Source organism: Dermacentor silvarum, chromosome 6, assembly GCF_013339745.2.
Source record: "Dermacentor silvarum isolate Dsil-2018 chromosome 6, BIME_Dsil_1.4, whole genome shotgun sequence".
NCBI lineage: Eukaryota > Metazoa > Arthropoda > Arachnida > Ixodida > Ixodidae > Dermacentor > Dermacentor silvarum.
In genome coordinates, this window is record NC_051159.1 from 176,840,991 (window position 1) to 176,857,308 (window position 16,318).

The window sequence follows — 16,318 nt, forward strand, 5'->3', positions numbered from 1 at the left end:
TAGGTAAGATTTCCGACGCTGCTCGACGAGTGTCCCATTCTGATCTCGTCAAAAACCGCCGAGCCGCCCCAGAGGCACCGGCAACAGTCACCAACGCCACGCGCGTTCGGTGCGAACGCGGATAAAACGCCGACGGCGTCGACAACAGTTCTGCGCGTTGCTGGTGCTGCTGCATGTCCAAGTTTATACAGCTGATAAAACTACCACGGCCGCTGGATAAAAACCCTGTTTTTTATCCAGCGGCCGTGAAACTACTATCCTTACTTCGTATAGCTCTCTACTAATTTGCTATCGCAATTGATGCTTCGCCTTTCGGGTGAAACTGCGACAATCTTTTTCGTTCCCTCGCTCTTTGTGCGGTCCCTAACTTGTTCTAGAGCTTCGTGGCATCAGCAGGTGTCGTCTGCTCGAGATTTGCTGCTAACAGTTTTCAGATACTGCCGCTAAATGATCTGTCATGTATGCTTCTTGGCATATATGGATACATTTTGCAAAATGTGCTAAATATAAAACACTAGCGTAGATTTCTTCTTTTTTTCCCCGCTTCCGTTGGAGATTGAGGGAGTAAAAACTTTATTGAAAATAAATAAATAAAAGAAGGCACGCTGGTTGGGGCCCCTATTCCAGGGTTCCACTGGCACGAGCGGCTCGCTGGACTTGGTCCAGAAGAGCCAATTGGCTCTCCCGGCCCTCGTCCGCAAGTCATGCCTTCCACTGCCTATACCTCATGAGTGGATGTTTGAGTACTATTGGGCTGTCTATGTGCGGAGGCATCTTGGGACACTCCCATGTGATGTGTTTTAATGTGGGTATAATGTCTGTGCACCAAGAGTCCCTGGAAAAAAGCTATTCCAGCCAGTGGCTTTAAGCTGAACTAGGGAGCCTACATGCAAAAACGGCGTTGCATGTAGGCACCCTAAGCTGAACACGCCTAATGCGCCATGTATTATAAAGCATCGTAAACCCCACGACTTCTCACTATAATTATAGGCGTGATCATGGTGGTCGTGATAGCGCGGGCGGATTATATCTTTTTAATCACGGTGGAAGAATATGTTATTCCACCCTGCTCTCAATCATTTTTCCTCCGTGATCATTCTCATCATTTGGAGGTTTATGCTGGCCACGACCTACTCAAATACTGACCTGCTCAGTTGGTGGTCCTCTATGGAGCTGCCTGCGCAAGTCTGGGCACCATCAACTTCTCAATCTTCTAAACTCTCATTGAAGGTTAGTGGTGCATCTGTTTGTACCAATTCATGACTTGTCGTTCTGTGACAGACTTTGCGACGTGCGTAATGTATACGACCGAGGGCCGTTTATTTACTGCATAAAACTCGACTGTATAACGTACGTGCTTGTACCTCGTTTCACTTCCTTTTTGCTGATTACATGTGGCTCGATTTTGGTGCGGCAGGCCTCGCAGGTGCACCTAGGGTACAATGGATAGAAGTATTGAAAGCAGTACATCTTACCTTCAGTCTTTATGTCATATTCTGGCCTTTTTTGCAAAAATATTTCGTGCAACCCTTGCCTCGCATGCTCGCAATGTGAATTTTATACCGGTGGCGAAGGTATTCGGGAAATGCCACTAAGTGACCATAAATGTATGGGCACATCTCTTTAATCACAGAACACCTACGTATAACAACTTAAGGCATGTAGCTGCATTTTCGGCACTCCAAAGAACACTAGGTCAGCCTCACTTTTTTAGAAACTTCATGCCTTGATCGATTTTTTCACCCAGGTGCGTAAGCGGGAACTCAATGTAAGGCGTATGCCAGGCGTCTTACCTTGCCGTGATTTACGCAAAGTCACTTAGCAGTGCGGCATTAGTTTTGATTTTGTTTAATCAAAGTGCTTTTGCTCATTTTCTTAGTCGTACAATGTGCATACCCACGCAAACATAGCGGCCTGGCGCGAGCAGACGACAGCAAAAGTGCGGCGCAGATGGGGTAGCTGGTAGCGCCATAAGGCTCGTAGTGGCAGAAATATGAGCTAGAACAGGCGCGCTGGCGTTCTGCTCGCTGGTCAGGTCGGTAGTACAGTAGGTCGCGGTGCTGGCTGGAGCCCACACCATCTCGTGCACGCGTTCGAATCTTCCGAGTCACAAGACGTGGAGCGCAGCGCTCAGCCATCGGGGACACCGGCCGGACGCCTGTCACATGTCTGCAAACGAGATGGAAATTCAAATCCTGAGTGATGACGGTGGCGTAAAAAAAAAGGTGGGTTCCGTGCGGTTTCCTCTTCAGTACGATGAACTGATTGCGTTCATTGATGGCTGTAGCAGGGAGTCGTAGCCACCGTGGTCGTAGCTCACTGCCTTTAAGTGAATGAACCAACGTGCTTTGAACACATGCGTGAGGCTCATGCGCGCGGGCACAAGGTCGGACAAGGCCGACACACGATTGTGCAGAACTAGGAAAGCAGATAGGGTGGCCTTCAGTCGTGAAAATGGTTGCACTGAGCGGTTATCTCATTGGTGCCATTAAAACGTTGAGCGCCTTGCGCAACGCGTCTGCATGCGCGAAGCCGCTTTTGGTGGCGTTTTGGAGCGACGCTGTTGTTGCGGCTTGAAACGTTCCAAACTAGACAGTTTTAGTAGAGTGTTGCTTACGCTCCGCTCCGCTAACATTTCACGCACACCGTTGGCTGCAGGAACTGCGTTGATTTGGCTTGTTTGACAAGCGCGTCTCCCAGAGACGCCAGCCACGCGCGCTCAGCGTGGCTGTAAAACGACAAATCAACCAGTAGACGCAGCCTAACGCTCCGCTCAAATGGCTTGGTAGCGGACCGTGGGCAGCGTTCTTCATTCCGCTGCCGATATAAGCGTTGTGCGCACGCGCATTAGACAGTTTTAGCAGAGCGTTCACGGTCCGCTCCGCTCAGACCGTCGTGTCCGAACGATTCGCGCAGAGCCGCTCAGCGGAACGCTAGCGGGAACCCTAATGCGCGTGCGCACAACGCTCATATCGGCAGCGGAACGAAGAACGCTGCCCACGGTCCGCTACGAAGCCATTTGAGCGGAGCGTTAGGATGCGTCTACAGGTTGCTTTGCCGTTTTACAGCCGCGCTGAGCGCGCGTGGCCGGCGTCTCTGGCAGACGCGCTTGTCAAACAAGCCAAATCAACGCAGTTCATGCAGCCAGCGGTGTGCGTGAAACGTTAGCGGAGCGGAGCGTAAGCAACGCTCTGCTAAAACTGTCTATTAGCGTTCCCGCTTGCGTTCCGCTGAGCGGCTCTACGCGAATCGTTAGGACACGACGGTCTGAGCGGAGCGGGCCGTGAACGCTCTGCTAAAACTGTCTACTAACACAGACGTGGAAGCATATGAAACGCGTAAACTTAAGGGCGTAAGCATCTAGGCGCACATACAGGGTGTTTCATTTTAGCTGCACCAAATATTTAAAAATTGCCTGTGGCAGATAGCACAATTATAATCCAAACTACCTGATAAGGTGGTCATTACTTCCTCGAGAAATCGAAATGCCAAATTGAATAATGAACATAATTACGCTAATTAACTTTTAATTAATTATTTTACAGCACATATTTCAAAATGCAATTAGTGTAATTATGTTAATTATTCAATTAGGCATTTTGATTTCTCGTGGAAGTAATGGCCGCCTCATCGAGTAGTTTAGATCAAGGATTATAATTGTGCTATCTGCCACAGGCAATTTAAAAAAAAATTCGGTGCAGCTAAAATGAAATAGCCTGTATAACTGAAGAGCCAGACGTCGCAGCGTCTTGATATTTGAGACAATGCGAATGTGTTAGTCGCTATAATCGTTAATCTGAACATTTCCGATAGTTTTCGAATACTTGCCGTTGTCGATTGTGCACTTGAAAACATGAAATTGACGCAAAAACGCGATAACTTTCATTCCATCCACACAGTTTTACATAATGTACTATACGATAGGTTTATTTTTGCTCGCTACATGATACGGTAATGCGATACGTGACATGTTAGGAACTTTGCGCATGCGCGTCGCATACCGAGAATTCCTGTGGCAGTTACCGCCGGCAACCGTAATAGCCACCCTAACCGTGATCGCCTATAGCAACATGGCAGCGTCCATACAGCGCTGACCACCCGCTTCGATCCGAATTCGCGCTTGTTACCGGCTCCCGCCCTGTCAGCAAGACACAAGTGGCAAAATACGTCATCGCTAAGTGCGTCTCAAGCTGAGGTCAAAGCATTTGGCATGCTTTGTCGTAATTACTGAGGAACGGCTGTTTGTTTTCACGCTGCTAGGACTGCAGACATGGCGCCGAGCCTTAAAACTGGTTTGATTTCTAGTTAGCAAATGGCGCCGCAGCATTAGCACTGGTGATGCGTTGACGATGCCAAACGCTATAAAGGCCTAATGTTCACGGCATAATTATTTACTACCCCTCTCTGGCATGGTACAGGATGACGGTAGCGAGCAAACGCCAAGCAGACGCAGAGCAGACGCAGAGCAGACGCTGTGCCGCAGGTGAACATTTATGAGGGCGTTCGTCCTTGCTATACTTGCTAAGGAGGCAGCAGGGAAAGCGTGCAGGTGAAGCGAAGACCCACTGTCACATGTATGTAGACAAAGCTTATGGTTATGGTGTCAAAACTTTTCTTTTTTTTAGTTCCACCAACCATGGAGTTTGTAGCGACAGGATGGCAAGCAGACGTTGAGCAGAGTATACGCGGCGCGGATGAGCACATTTCGAGGGACATTCCGCCTTCTTATTGGTTAAGAATTCGTGTAGCTTCTACAGTGCTGCAAGAAACTACTGAGGTAGAGTATAGAGTGCGCTATGTCGCTCTGGGAGCCAGACTTTTCCGGTTTAAATATGATGACGCACTGTAATTTTGTTTGTTTTGACATTTAATTCGGTAGTGAGTACTGTGCGGTAAAACTTATAGATACAGCACCTAGTATGTGCTCTCATCAGGTTAAATACGAAGACATTTCACTGCAGTATAATTAATGCAATGTTGTGAATAGCAGTATACGTTAAAAAATGTACGATAATAACGGTGAGGATGCTGTACATTATTCGCCAACTATTGGAAAATTATTCGATATTCAACTGAATTTGGGCCTTCGATTCATGTGCGTTTAGGTCTCAAACTGATATTCGCACACCCCTAGAAATTTTCGTCTCGTGGTAGACACACCTCTCGTACAACTAGCAACCTCGTCAACTAGCAGCGCGTGTAAATGACCTGAAAGTGCACGCAAAAGTACGTACTCTCCACACCTCGAAGCCAATGTGAAAATGCACTTCATTTGCTACATAGCGTGTTAACGAAAGCGTAAAACTGAGAAAATAAAATCTGAAGTTTTTTCTCTCTCTTTTTTTCTTAGCTAGTATGTACATTCTACAGGCATATCCACATATGGTAGCTGTGCGTCATCTCTCTCCTCCTGGGCTCGCTTAATGCTTTGCACACGATGCAAGGGAGCAGAGAACGCAAAAGGAGCCTTGTAATAGCAGAACCAGCCAGTAGATGGCAGCACACCATGCAGACTCACTTCTCACCCAATCACTTTTCTCATGGAGAATGTGTTCCTCATCTTGCACATAACCGTGTCCCATGGTGTGCTTTTTACCACAGATAACTAAACCAGGGTCAGGGCCCGTTGTCCCTCAACATGCCACTGTGACATTCCATTACAACGCCTACGTGCAAGCAAGCTGGACCGAGCGGATCGACTCGACATGGATGCGGAACACTCCCCACAGCTGCACGTGAGTGTCGCCGTGAGGTTCGGACACTTAAAACCGGATTTCTGCCGTCGCCGTCGCCGTGAGGTTTCGTATAGATAAAATCTTTGCCGCGCGCCGTATGCCCGAGCGGAAGCGTGCGGGGACGCGCGCTATCACGGAGAGCGAACGCACTCTATCTCCCACGCGCAAGCAAGGAAGCGGGAAGCCAGCGCCGGAGGGAGCGGGGGGGGGGGGGGGGGGCGCACTTCTACTCTGCCAACGACCGCGCTCGTCGCTCGCCCGCACCGTCTCTTATCTCCACACGGCTCTGACCTTTATGCGCTGTGCATTCGCCGCTCAGTTTCCGTTGAAGCGATATAGACCGCACGTACCTTCGCCCGCTGCGGCGTATATGCGCTTGCTGCCAGCGTTTTGACAGTCATTGTCTGCGGTCATTCAGTGTGATCTATTCATGTTTGTTTGTGCGCGCTCACACCACGCTTGTTCATTCAGTTAGTAATAGTCGGGCCACATTTTCCAACGCACGCTACACATGCAATGCTGCCCGGATCGGCAGTGCAGCGCTACAGGTGTGTCCCTTCGCACGCGCTGCCCACGGGAAGCGCTTCTCATCAACACCACCGTTTCACACGCGCCTTCTCGTGGTCATCGCGAGTCTCGTCATGTCGGTCTACTTGCGCCGCAGCACACCTGCTTACTTAATCAGCTCATGTTTACTACAATTCATATTGCTACCAAAGCCGCTCACCTTACTTCGTATGACATTGCTGTGTTGCTATCGCATTCATTGCTTCGCCCTTAGGGCGAAACTGTGACGTTTTTAGATTAGGGGGACGCAAGCGTTGGGGCCCGCTAACGCTTGAGACCACGATACTGCGCATGTGCAGACCCCATTGCGCATGATCAGACTTTTAGATTAGGGAGACGCAAGAGTTGGGCCGCCTAGCGCTAGGGGGCCCCAACGCTTGCGTCCCCCTAATCTACTAAAACTCTCTAGTAACGACGCCTTCCAGTGGGCGCGCATGAACGCGCTCGTCTCGGCTGCACCGCGTAGGCTAGCGTGATCCCTCGTGAGAGCGCACTGCAGGCCGTTGTGGCTGCTCCTGTTACCCATTAACAAGCCACACACGAGCGAATATTGTCATATACTCCCGGCTGCCATGCGCATGCTCAGTTTCGACGCCAGAGAATGACAGCCATTGAATCAGCGTATAGTTATCTGGTGGAAAGTTCAGGATTTATGCTTCACTCAATCCTTGGAATGGCTGAAAATATAATTTGCCTTTGCTTTTTCTTGTTCTTCTTTTAAGATTAACTGTTGTTGTCCACTTGCGTCGGTCTCTCTTCAGGATACTAATATTGTGCAGTATGCAGATACACTTCTGACTGCTACAGATTTTTCAGCGCACCAATTGAGCATTTAGTGTATTCGTCGTGAAATATATATTATTTTGTACTGTAAGGCACTTTCTTCACGCATAAAGCACTTTTCGAATCATAAAAATAAAATTAATCAAATAAAATACATCAACATGCTGCCTAAACAGGAGTGTTTCCTCTGCAACGCAGCCTGGAAGAACTAGGGATTCTCGGCTTGAAGATAATTATCCACAGTATGCGACGTGGCGAAGAATGCCAGGCCACGATCGCGCCTAAGTATGGATTCGGAGCGCAGGGCTGCCGCCCTCGCATCCCACCAAACGCCACACTCTTTTACGAGCTGGCCTTAATAGACTTCTTCGAGATGGAGGACGACGGCGGCGTGAACGGATTGGACATCGACTCCACACAACTACCTTTCGACACTCTCCTTAGGGTGGGTCGACATCTTGCTGTCGCCTTGTATGGCGCCGTCTGCTTGGCAGTGTCGTTTTCATGGGGTGTGGAAAAGGTGTTGGTTAAGTGTTGCACGGTGCTACGACTAATTCCTAAGTATGGAAGGGGCGTGCGGGCGAATTCGGCATTACACATGCGAGACCTAGCCATATAACTTCACGCTAATGCATGGAGTTGTGAGGAACTGTGCGTAGTACTGCTAAAGATGTCGATGCCTCAGTTCGAAAGAGCCCTCGGCATGCATCCCCCATACAAAAAAAAAATTTGAGGACGATTAAGCTTCGCCTTTAAGAGTGGAGCGCGATAGCGTTATCGGGCCCCGTTCGCATCGCATTTTTCTTTGAGTAGGCTTCACTGCAACACAATATGGGAAAGCCAGCTTACAAAGACCAAGCTTACATAGATCCCCTTAAAGTCGGCTGCACGTTTAAACATAATTGCATTGCTGGGACGACTTTTTTACAGGGGCAATATAAGCCGTCTTATATCAAAATGGGAAACGGCCTCAAGAGAGCACCGGAAATATACAGGGTGTTTCATTTTAGCTGTACCAAATTTTTAAAAATTACCTGTGGCAGATGGCACAATTATAATCCTTGATCTAAACTACTCGATGAGGCGGCCATTACTTCCACGAGAAATCAAAATGCCTAATTTAATAATCAACATAATTACCCTGATTAACTTTTTAATTATTTTATGTCATTGCCCCCGCATTTCGTTGCCTCTTTGCTTTAACACCATGCCATTTAACACCATTTCGGGTGCCATGTACAGTGCTCGGCCATTGAAAGATTGAAACGCGATCTTGGACAACATGGCGGCCGGAACGTTTTTGCGCCACCGGTGGACGCTGATGGCACTGAGATGATGCATTTTTGTGTCATATGTAAGCAAGAAGCTTTTTCATGCATCGTAACTGTATTCGGCTCCCTCAGCGATCACCAGTGGCGCAACAAGCGGCGACCATAGAGTAACATATGTTACTCTATGCGGTGACCGCCATGCTGTTCGAGATCGCGTTCCAATCGCCGAGCACTGTACATTGCACCCGAAATTGTGGTGACATAGTCCTATAAGCCCGCATTGCCGATAGGTGCTGTGTCCCTTTGACGCACTTCAGCGAAGGCTGCTTCTCCCCTCTGTCTGACGCAGATCTGTTTTCGGAAATATCGCAACGGCAACCGCTTCTACGTGGCCAACAGCTACACGGCTGCAGAACGCTCCTACGCGGCGGCCGCCAAGTTCCTCGAGTCGGCGCCGGATCCAGCCGATGTTAAGTACAGCAATAAAAGGCGTGAGCTGCTTCTGAACCTGTATTCAAACCAAGCACAGTGCGCCTTGCGCATGCACAATCCCAAGCTGGTACGTACGGGTTAACATGTGTTTGACAAGCGGGCCGCGCGAGTCATCCAAACGGGCTGACCCAACCAAGCCCGGCCTGCAGTCGGACGATTGGCTATAACTCTCAAACAAACCCGAAGACCGGATTTCAGCCCGTAAAACCGACTCGATCCGACTTAGCCGAATCAGGCGCGCTAGAATGCTCGCGCGGTGCGCAGTGTTGCCATTCCAGTGTATTTGTATTTTTCGTTATCTTGCAGTTAGTGGCAGAGCTGACGCTTTGATGTTGATAAAGAGTGCCGATAACAGGTGGTTGATACGTCGTAGAAATAGAGGGCTCACTGACTTCTGTGGAGCGTGTTTGAAGGCGCTGCTTTTTGATGTGCCCGGACGGTTAGTCACGTGATATTTTTCCATATTTCGAGTGATATTTTTATGAGTTGGGAAAAATAAACGGGCAAAAAGCATGTGGCTGAAAACATGCCAGCTTTAAGTTTCTTTCAATTTCCTACATATTGGCAGCATGGTATTCAGAGCAGTAAGAAAATTAGCTGATTGCAATTAATAAATGGAATAGCATCAACATTTTATTGGCGGCTGCTCTCCTTGACAGTGAACGATACGCACTGGGTTACCTTCGCGTAGAATGGCCCGTGTTCTTCGAAAACGCAATGCATGGTAGCTGGGACACCCTGTATATAATGATATCGTGCTTATATCACGCTATAAGCCGACGCAACTCGACGCGAGGCGACGCCGCTAACAATTTTTGCCGTCTGCAAATGCTGCTCAGTCACATCAGTTCCCGCGTCGGATAAAGAAGGAATGCAGCTTGTGGATCATGCATTGCGGCAACGCGTGGTCATCGGGTTACGCCGAGCTAGTTAGCAGGGAGAAATCTATTTGACCTATACTGTGCGAGTCCAACTCGATGACCTTTTGAATACCTCTAAAAAGGTCCCCGCACCCTCGTTCAGGCCGTCATGACCTCCCGGCGCGCTCTGCTGCTGGACCCCACTAACGCGAAGGCACTGCACCGGTGCGCTGTGGGACTGCGCATGCTCGGCCAGTACGAGGAGGCAGCTCGCTTGCAGCGACGCGCCCTCGCTCTGAAGCCGCAGTCCGTGCGCATCGAGAAAGAGCTCGTGTTGCTCGAGGGTGGCCTTGCCAAACTGGAGCGAGACTACGAAGATCCAGACGGGTGCGTATACGTGCGCAGGCACTCTTTCTGTGTTAACCTCTTTGCGGCTGAAGCAAAGCTCTCAGCACTACCAGGTGCAGTTGCAGTGGCGTACCAACTAGTCCTCGAGTGGGTCGCTCTTTCTCTCCATATATAATTTGTTTATACATAGCCAAACGATCAGCGTTCCTGGCAATTATCGGTATTTGCGTAAGTACACGTTAGAAAAGAATGAGTTCGACGTTTCGCCCGGAGACACTGGACTAGACATAATATCAATTGCGAATTACTAGAGAGAAGCTCCATTTCATCAGTGACAGTTGTTTTTCTAATTAACTGACATATACCCGATTCACTCACGGTGATCATTGGGGAATGGTAAAATGTTTGAACTTGTTTCTTGAAATCACATAAAATCTAGAGGGATAAAAGGCAATAAATGCCTGATAGAGGTGTTTGACCTCTCATAGTAGTAGCAGCAGTACAGAGCATATAAGGATACGCATTTGTCACAAACATTCTTAATTAAACAAAAACGTCGCAGTTTGACCCGGAAAGGCGGAGCATTGATTGCGATACCAAATTATTAGACAGCTATAAGCTGTAGGATTGGTAGTTTTATCAGCTGTATAAACTGCTCCAAACATTCGCTTACCAAGTTATCAACCACGGTGTCAGACGCGCACAGGCAAACACGAACACATCTCACTCGATGACCGCGGACACTCGCTGTCAGAACACTGGCGTGATGAATAGCGGCAGCAGCGGCGAGTGAACTCCATTTCGTGCTGCCGCTCGCTTAAAAGCGAAATAGACGCATGAGAACATAGCGCACATGAAGCCATCGCCTATCTCGGGTCGGCTAGCCTCCAAAGCCACCTCAGATTACCTCCAAGAGGCGCCCCAGCCGCTCGACGAGCAGCCGCGGCCGGAGTAGAAGCGGTGACGCGTGCTAACCCGCCCCCCTCCCCCCTCTCCTCCTACCACGCGCAGCCTCCCCGCCTTCCTCCCTTGCGTGAGCGAGAAGACGCGGCCGCACCAAGCTACCATTCTTATTGAATCACTCTCGCACTTGTACTTTATACGAAACCTCAGCACAAATTTTATAGCGATGCATTTTCCCTACCCTATTCCTTTTCTTTCGTCAGTAGTCACAGCGACGCTCCGCTCGCGTCACTCAGTGATCAGCTAGCCGTAAACTGTGGATAAGCGTCCGACCATCAAAATCACACCGCCCTGCCATATTCGAGCACGTTTGTGAACTGCCCAAAGCGTATGAATGGTTCATGCAAAGAACCAACAATGGCGGTGTTATCGGGCGATCACTTTCGGATATAGTTTGTTTCGCGAGATGTCGTAAGACTCGCCACCCGACGCATCCGTGTATACGGCTGACAGCGTTTCTGGCGCTGTGCCAGACTCACTAGTAGTTTCGCACATTGTTATGGCGACCGTATACTTCGACGCGTCCAGTGCCGATTCTCGCGAAATCTCGCGACATAGAAAGTGATATACCACCCCCAATTGCAACGCTCATCGTTTTTCAAATCACATTTAGGCGTTTCGTAATTAATATGTCGCCGGGCTGCTTCGATAATTTTGGCAAGCGCCCTGTCTATGTGCGTTTTAAAGACCAAATGATATTTTTTTTTAGCGAGTTACCCCCACTTTTTCGTATCGCGTGTGTTCGTCCCTAGCCTTCTTCGTGGGCCGAATCCAAATATAGTGCAGTCTAAAGATGTGAGCCGATCCCTGATGTGCTGCAGTCAGAATACTCAGGCAGTTACGCTCCTCCGACTCCCCTCACGCGAGTGGTGGCTTGATAGAGGGCCGTGTGAAGTGACTCATTCCCATTCTCACCCCCAACTCGCTCAGGAAGACTTTCATCGACTTAGAGACATGTCGAAGCAAGGCGTGGGACCGGGACGCGTATATTGAAAATCTAGAAGCCACAGCGCCTTAGCAACCGCAGTTGAACGCGATTGGCTGAAACGCCGCTGGAGAAGCTCTGATGTCAAGCCGTAAGGATTATTGCTTTTTCGTGTCGACTATACGATAGGTTAGGTTCAGGTTAGCTTAGTGTAAAAGGCGTTAGGTGGCGCGGCGTACTCTCACAGCGGTTGCAAAGGGCGTCGAGCCCCTCCAGATTTTCAATATATGCGACCGAGACCGGGCTAGTTGGTAATCCGTTGTAGCAACAACAGCGCACCAACAAACGGAGGACAGAAAGACGAGACGCACACGTGCATTGCGTGTCCGTGTCTTCTGCCGCCCGTCTGTTTGTGCGCGGTTGCTTATAATTCAACTAGAAGTTGAATCGCCTTCCAACTTTTTTTTCATCCCTTGCCACAACAGCTGCTTGACGAAACGAATGTAGTATTACTGCGAAGCGAGTCACTGCAGAAGTGACATTTTGAGTTACAACGCGATTACCCCGCGGCAATGACGTATTACTCAAATCTTTGAGGCATAGTGGTTTCAAGGCATTATCACTATTTTACAGTTTCGTTTTCAACCGAAAATAATTAGCAAGCAGTTAAGTCGCTCAAACGCCCGTTAGAAGTTCCTTATGATTTTTTACAATTTCTTGACAATGTGACGCTAATGATCCAGTTAGATCATTATTGTACTTCGATTTGGCTACGTTAGGTTAGGTTGAATTTACTGTCAACAAAAAAAGTTATTGGCGGCACTCCACTAGACTGTAAAAAAAAAAAATATGCACTGAACTTTTCTCGCGTAATATGATCCATTTCTTGTTATTTTAATCGTTCTGTGTATATTATGTGGAGATTGTATATTGTCCCGTTCTCATGAGGGTGAAGAACGAGACACTGTCAAAGGCGCGACATAAAAAAAAGCCGCAGTTTCGCCCAAAAGGCGAAGCATCGATTGCGATAGCAAATTAGCAGACATCTATACGAAGTAAGGATAGTAGTTTTATGGGCCGTATAAACTCGTAAACATTCGCTTACTAAATTAACCAGAATGGTATCACGGTCGCACAGGCAAACAGAAACAGATCTCACTCGATGAGCGCGGACACTCGCTGTCAAAACACTGGCGTGAGGAAGAGCGGCAGCGTGCGAAGTGACCTTGATGCTACCTATCGCTTCATCGCGAACTATGCGGCGAGAACACAGCGCACACGGATGTATTAGCCCTCGGTGAACGTAGACTGTACTCAAAAAATCTGTTTCAGGCCCCACGCGCCCGCGCTCAGCCGCGCCATACACAGTCACCGCCGGAGTTGAACCCATCCAGTGCCTTGCGCGCGGTGGCAGACGGCGCGCTCCCCGCCTTCTTCCCGCGAGATCAAGCCACCATCCTCGGCTCAACCAACCTCTCACGCTTTAACTCGCATCTACAGCACACGATGCGCGGCCACGGTGTTATCGCTTTTGGTCTTTATATGGAACATCACGGTACATCACGGAACATCAAATGTGCCTGCAGTGCCCATATAATTACTATCGCAATGAAAGCTAACGCTTTATTGGGTGCACTCGAGCTCACAAAAACAACCAACACTCGGAGCACAACGAAACGGCGAGCATGATATCGTCGAAACCAGGGGAGCTATTCTGTAAGGGTCCACCTAGTGGACATGCCCATTTCGTCTGCTGTTGAAGATGTGATTGACTGGGCTGAGGTGGCCGTCCGCAGGCGCCAGGCGCCACAGCCAATCAGCACTTAAGCAGCAGAAGAAATGGACGTGTCCACTAGGTGGACCCTTACAGAATACTTCCCCTGATCTACGGGTCAAAAGCGTCGGCTATTTATACGTGACTCATCGCACATTCCAGCGTAACCAGTGTGATCGCTGGTGCACGCGTGCGTTCTATAATGTACAGCTTCCCGCATTTTAACTATATCGCGCGAGCGTCCATCACGCGTCATTTTAGCGCCTTTAAGCGGCGATAATCAGCGGGACCGGCAGAAGTACTCTCAAGCGCACTAAGCACTCTCCTGTGCACGAGTCGTCTAATGTGATGTTCCCTTCAGGACGACGTACGACCATATTATACTGTTCTTGCGCGATATAGCTAAAAATGCGGGAGTCTGTACACCGCTATTCGTGCAGCTCATGCTACGCGAATGTAGCTTGATAAGCGATAAGGCGGTAACAGTTATGTAAACGGGTGAAAAACGGTGACTGGAAAATGTGTGCACCACTATTCGTGTAGCTCAAGCAATGTGATTAGGCACGACTCCCGCGTTACAGAATCGGCGACAACATTCGAGAGAGTTTCAATACATGAAGACGCATCCTGCGCAAAGCGATAAGGCTGTAACGGTTGTGTAAACGGGTGAAAAACGGTCACCGGAGAGAGTGTGCGTGCCAGTGTGCATTTATTGCCACTCCCTGCAGAGGGCTGCAATAAGAAGCGTAGACTAGGGCATCGAGACACCCTAGCGTGCACGCGAGTCTACCTGAGTGACAGACTTTTTTTTTTTTCGAAAGCTATGAAGAAATAAGCCCAGTATATATCAATTACAACTGTTGACGGCCTCAAATCTCTTCAGTTTGTCCAGTAATTTCTACTTTTTTTTTCAATAGTGTTTTCTGCCTTTACTTTAGCCCACTACAGCGCACGCCTCGCATCGCCACGGTTGGTGAGGTGAAGTAACAGGTACTGGCAGCGCGGCTCAATATGATGTGAAGCTGATGAAATTTGGGCATACAACTCCGAATTCTATTTTCCTGTCACGTTGACTTTACTATTTGCTCCACAGTGCGAGTGCTCGTCGTATATTCACCTTGTTCTCTTGGTCCTGTCCATGCTACTCGGATGTCTCAACAACAGGACTTGGGAGGCGCTGGATTTGAACAAGGCGTCTCAGCGCTTGTCCATCGAACAGGCCGTGGAACCGGCCACCAGGAGCCTGATTCGCCGGGCCTTGGAAGCACTGACTATGGCAAAGCCGGGCACGGAAATCTCTTTCGTGAATATCTTCAGCCAAGACGATCTCACTTACATCCACATGATCTGTTACGACCTAAGGCTTCCGTGTTACGACGTCCAGGGTGGCCTCCTAGCGCGCCGCCCTTCATTGTGAGCTCGCTCCACCTTTGCACAGCCACAAGTGTCGGCTCCGCCAGCAAAACATGGCAGCCGTGGTTCTTCTAAATAAATTCAAGCAGCCAAGAAGTGCCACTTGTGTCCCCATGAGTACTGAACGCTTATGTGATGGAACAATAGCGAAGCCTCTCAGTAAATAATTAGAACTTAACCAGATGGATAACAAAGTGACAATCACGTTCGAGGACGCACACGTCCCAGCTTGGTTACATTAGGTGTGGCCTAATATTCGAAGTGTCGAATACGAATGGGATATTGCACATCAACTATTCGTATTCGAAAAGTAACTACCCGTCGTGATTGCTCAGTAGCTATGGTGTTGGGCTGCTGAGAACTAGGTCGCGGGATCGAATCCCGGCCACGGTGGCCACATTTCGATGGGGGCGAAAGGCGAAAACACCTGTGTACTTAGATTTAGGTGCACGTTAAAGAACCCCAGGTGGTCCAAATTTCTGGAGTCCCCCACTACGGCGTGCCTCATAGTCAGATTGTGGTTCTGGCACGTAAAAATCCATTTTTTTTTCGAAAATTAACTATAATACTTCGCGACCGACTGCTAGAAGTCGGGTTACAGTGCTCCATCTGCTAAGCGAAGTATCACGAGTGATCAAAATTGAAACAATGTCGGAAGTTTCCGAAGCAATGCCGAAACAAATTGGGTAATGCAAGCTTTGTCTTCGGTTTCGCGTTGGAATTTTATATGACAACTTGTGGAGTTTTGGCTGTAGTCGGCAATGTCGAGTTTTGCTTGTAGTCGGCTTGCAGAAGGTTTTTTTTTTGTGCTACAACACTGCTGTTTCCCTTGAAACGGGTCATTTTACATGCGTGTACGGCATAAATTTAACGTCCTTCAGCAACTTTTTCTTTTCCCACAACGTATCTTTTTTCAACCACCATTTATTTAGCGTTCTTGAGAATCTAGCTATACAGCAGCCATTCAGTTTGAGAGACTTTTCGTGGAGTCCTATTATTGCCAATTTGTGATATTCTGCTTAAAATTAATTCTAAGCGTCCGTGATAGTTGGCTAGTCTCTTTTTCACTAGTCTGTACAAGCATGGCACCCAGTCATCGTGAAATAATATTCATGCTCTAAATATATGCGTTTGCGTACACCTATTCAATATTCGATCCGATATCCGATACTTACTATTCATATTCA

At 48.6% G+C, this 16,318-nt stretch overlaps 1 protein-coding gene across 2 annotated transcripts; it reads left to right on the top strand.

The window, feature by feature from the left end:
• The first annotated feature begins 1,699 nt into the window (after window positions 1-1,699).
• On the top strand, window positions 1,700-15,224 carry LOC119457070 (inactive peptidyl-prolyl cis-trans isomerase FKBP6-like). 2 transcript variants are annotated; one of them, XM_037718897.2, is made up of 6 exons: window positions 1,701-2,225; window positions 5,602-5,735; window positions 7,284-7,530; window positions 8,706-8,915; window positions 9,872-10,095; window positions 14,883-15,224. In XM_037718897.2, the coding sequence occupies exons 1-6, from the start codon at window positions 2,166-2,168 to the stop codon at window positions 15,133-15,135; spliced, it is 1,128 nt and encodes a 375-aa protein (XP_037574825.2). In that variant the 5' UTR covers window positions 1,701-2,165; the 3' UTR covers window positions 15,136-15,224. The 2 variants fall into 2 exon arrangements, with proteins under 2 accessions (XP_049524618.1, XP_037574825.2); XM_049668661.1 differs by lacking the exon at window positions 9,872-10,095 and having other exon boundaries at window positions 1,700-2,225.
• The last annotated feature ends 1,094 nt before the right edge of the window (window positions 15,225-16,318 follow it).